A 4,103-nucleotide genomic window follows, 5' to 3' on the forward strand; every position below is an offset into this window, starting at 1 on the left:
GTCTCGCTCTGTCGCCCGGACTGGAGTGCAGTGGCCAGATCTCAGCTCACTGCAAGCTCCGCCTCCCGGGTTTACGCCATTCTCCTGCCTCAGCCTCCGAGTAGCTGGGACTACAGGCGCCCGCCACCTCGCCCGGCTAGTTTTTGTATTTTTAGTAGAGACGGGGTTTCACCGCGTTAGCCAGGATGGTCTCGATCTCCTGACCTCGTGATCCGCCCGTCTCGGCCTCCCAAAGTGCTGGGATTACAGGCTTGAGCCACCGCGCCCGGCCCTGTTAGCAAATTTCAAGTACAAAATTTGCGTCGTCATTGCATCATCACGTCATTGTCTATTAATACTGTAATAATAATACAGTATTATTAACTATAGTCACCATGCTGTATGTACATCAAATCCCCAGAACTATTCATGAGGCATAACTGAAACTTTGGACCCTTTGACCAGCATGTCCCCATTCCCCCCACCCACTGGTAACTACCACTCTACTCTTTCTGAAACTTCCTCTTTTTTAGGTTCCCCATATAAGACATGTCATGCAGTACTGATTTTTGCAACCACTTTAAAAACTTTATTCACTTCCTCTTCACCACAAGTACAACCATTGGCTTAGTCTTCCAGATGGGAAAACTGAAGCCAAGTGACTTTTGCCACTTGGAGAGGTGGGTTAACAGTGAAATTGTCACACTTCTGTTTTCTCACTTTGTTGGGACTCTGCTACACAATACAACGGAAAGTGTTAACGTAAAAACGTGAACCAGCTTAAAATACCAGAAAAAAAAAAATTAACGAAACTCTATGAGGAGGAAGAAAGGGCAGAGAACTAGGAGACCCCGGCTCTATTTCTGGACTCTGGCCCAAGTTGGCGCTCCTCACTTTGGACACGTCACTACCCTCCGTGGACAGGACGGCCATGTAGACCAAGGCTTCAAGCTTTCCTCTTCTTTGGAAAAGGGAAGTGTGGTTCGTGATCTCCTTTGAGATGCAGATGAAAAAGATGACCCCTTGAGCAACGGTAAACGCACAGTTTCCGCAAAACCCATCTGGATTGGGAATTCCTAGACCAATCCAGCTCCCTCCAATCTCGGGGCTGGCTGACAGGGGGAGATGGGGAGAGGGAAGAGAGGGAAGAGAGGGAGTCCCTCACCCCCCCGGTACCGCCCGACTTTGACGTCCGGTCACTGGGTCCCGGCCGCGCGCCGCCGTTCCCGCCACCCTGGACAGACGGGTCCGGAAGGCCCGCGACCCAGGCGCCCTCCGAGGGTCCCGACGCCCCAGGCCTCCGCTCAGAGGCGGCACCTCGGGCCCGGCATGGAGAGCTCACCTTTCTCCAGAGACGCTGGCTCCTGCTCGGCCGCCCAGCCCGTGCGCTCCGGCGACATGGCCGCCGCCTCCAGACCGCCGCAAGTCAGCGATCCGTCAGCCATTTCAAATTTCCGCGGACGGTCGCCCAGGCAATGACGTGTGACGCAGGCTCTGCTGATTTGATAGTCGGGCCGAGGCCGTGGACCAATTAGAGTCCGGCCCCGCTCCAGCCCCCACCAACCCCGCCGCGGCGCCCAAGGCTGACAGCTGTTCTTGTTCAAGTGCCCGGCCTTTGCTTTTCTGGGATGAAGTTGAAGAAAGTCGAATTGGGACATAACTTGGAATGATTTTCGGAAAAAACGAACGAGCAATGCCTGGAAATTAGATATAGTGGAAAAGTCACTGGGTTGAGAGTCAAAAAACATAGTATTTAAACTTATCTGGGCTATTCCTAGTGGTATTGCCTTGGGCAAGTTATTTCACCTCCCAAAAGCACAACTTCAACTGAAAAGGATGCTGATCTACGTGGGCCCAAAACTTTTCACCACCGAACACCAGTCTCTCTGTGTCTTTCAATACACACANAGACCAACATGGAGAAACCCCATCTCTAATAAAAATACAAAATTATCTGGGTGTCATGGCGCATGCCTGTAATCCCAGCTACTAGGGAGGCTGAGGCAGGAGAATCACTTGAACCAGGGAGGCGGAGGTTGCGGTGAGCCAAGATCACACCATTGCATTCCTGTCTGGGCAACAAGAGCAAAACTCCATCTCAAAAAAAAAAAAAAAAAGCAAAAAACCTACTCACCTAAAATGTAATCTTGATAGGCTCTGAATCGCTCATAGAACAAAAGTTGATTTGTTTGGAAAATTTCTGGGAAAAGGTTTTCCTTCAGGCATAAAACTTTGTAAACTAGAACCTGGTTTATCACGGTAGCTACAATCACTGCATGAATCTTCATCTTGGAACAAACCTAAAAAAAAAAAGCAAAAATAAGCAAGCTCCAGTGTCTTATTGAATGCTTCTATTTTCATATCCTTGCATAGAAATCCCAAACAAAACACAAACAAGAATTTGAATATGGTCTACTTACCTCTACCACTGTCAGAAGAAACTAGTTTTCCAAACTTAAAAAGATTTCAAAATGCAAATTCTACTTCAAAACAATAAGAATTTAAGATCTTTCAAAGTTAGATTTTTGTTGTTGTTCTGTGAGGTTTTGGGGGGAAGCAGAAGGCTGTTTGTTTTTGTTTTTGTTTTAGAAACGGTCTCACTCTGTCACGTAGGCTGGAGTGCAGAGGTGCAATCATAGCTCACCACAACCTCAGATTCCTGGGCTCAAGCTACCCTCCTGCCTCAGCCTCCTGAGTCTCTGTGACTACAGCAAAGCATACAGCCTGTGATTTATACTGCAGTTAGCACCTTATAATAATCAAGTATCTCAGTTATTTATTTCCAAAACAATTCCATAAAGCTCCTTTAAGAAAGGGAGCTGACTTCCTCTCAGATGGGTTAAACCCTCCCTTTATTTCCTACAATATCAGTCTGTCAATCACCCCTCAATAAACAGGTATGAGAGAGTCTTAATAATCCATAAGGTTTAATTCAGTAAGGTTATTAGGTTCCTCCTCACTGATTTCAATGACTCTGTCTAAGGAAAAGATCGGAAAATGCAAATCACATTAGGTTTGGGCTGTATATAATGTTTCATAAGCTATGATTCAGCCAGTGGCATATCTAATTCTGTGTAATAAGATGTTTTTAATAAATGAAACAACTACTAAATAAGCAATGCTAAAAAGGGTAGCATTTAGAATGTAGAGTAGTTTCCAGAAGTGGTTTCAGGGAAGGTAACTGAGCTGTTAGCAGATACCCTTTTTCTCCCTTCCCCTTGATTTTCTCCTTCCCTTTCCTCCTTCCTTCCATTTCTTTGTCCCTGTTCAGGCCACCAGAAGTACTTGAACCACAGATGACCAAAGTGTACCCAAGGGTCTACTGCTCACACACACTGATGCACATGAGCCTTAGAAGGCATCAGTACCTCACTGGTTATGTGACAATCACTCTGTGCCTCAGTTTCCTCGTCTATAAAGATAAAAATAGTACACCTACTTCAATTAAGATTATTTGTTAATAATTTACAACAGTGCCTATTACATAATGTATGTTAGTAAATGTATGTTTACATAATGTATGTATGTTTACTAAAGAAACAGTAGTACTTCAGCACCATTCTTTTTTTTCCAGCACCATTCTTTATAGCTTTATGGAGGTATAATTAACATAAAGAAGTTATATGCATTTAAAGTGTATAACATGATGGCCAGGCGCGGTGGCTCACGCCTGTAATCCCAGCACTTTGGGAGGCCGAGGTGGGCGGATCACCTGAGGTCAGGAGCTCGAGACCAGCCTGGCCAACATGGTGAAACATGGTGAAACCCCGTCCCTACTAAAAATACAAAAATTAGCCAGGTGTGGTGGCGAGCGCCTGTAATCCCAGCTACTTGGGAGGCTGAGGCAGGAGAATCACTTGAACCCGGGAGGCGGAGGTTGCAGTGAGCTGAGATTGTGTGCCACTGCACTCCAGCCTGGGCAACAGAGTGAGACTCTGCCTCAAAAAAATAAATATATAAATAAAGTGTGTAACATGATGTTTTGATATACCTTTACATTATGATTACCACAGTAAAGTGAATTAATATTTCCATCACCTCGCATAATTTTGTGTGTGTGTGTGGTGTGAACACTTATGATCTACTCTGTTAGCAAATTTCCTTTTTTTTTTTTTTTTTTTTTT

General features: G+C 45.4%; 1 protein-coding gene across 1 annotated transcript in view; it reads right to left on the reverse strand.

Moving 5' to 3' along the window:
- Positions 1–2,275, reverse strand: part of SHCBP1 (SHC binding and spindle associated 1) — a gene marked incomplete at its 3' end in the record, with an annotated part of 29,293 nt that extends 27,018 nt beyond the window's left edge. The window contains exon 1 of the mRNA XM_017880292.1: positions 2,114–2,275. Within this exon, the coding sequence (XP_017735781.1) occupies positions 2,114–2,267 (154 nt within the window). The remainder of the gene's footprint in view (positions 1–2,113) is intronic.
- Between the last annotated feature and the right edge of the window lie 1,828 nt (positions 2,276–4,103).

Source organism: Rhinopithecus bieti, unplaced genomic scaffold (genome assembly GCF_001698545.2).
Source record: "Rhinopithecus bieti isolate Rb0 unplaced genomic scaffold, ASM169854v2 scaffold_12138, whole genome shotgun sequence".
NCBI classification, from domain to species: domain Eukaryota; kingdom Metazoa; phylum Chordata; class Mammalia; order Primates; family Cercopithecidae; genus Rhinopithecus; species Rhinopithecus bieti.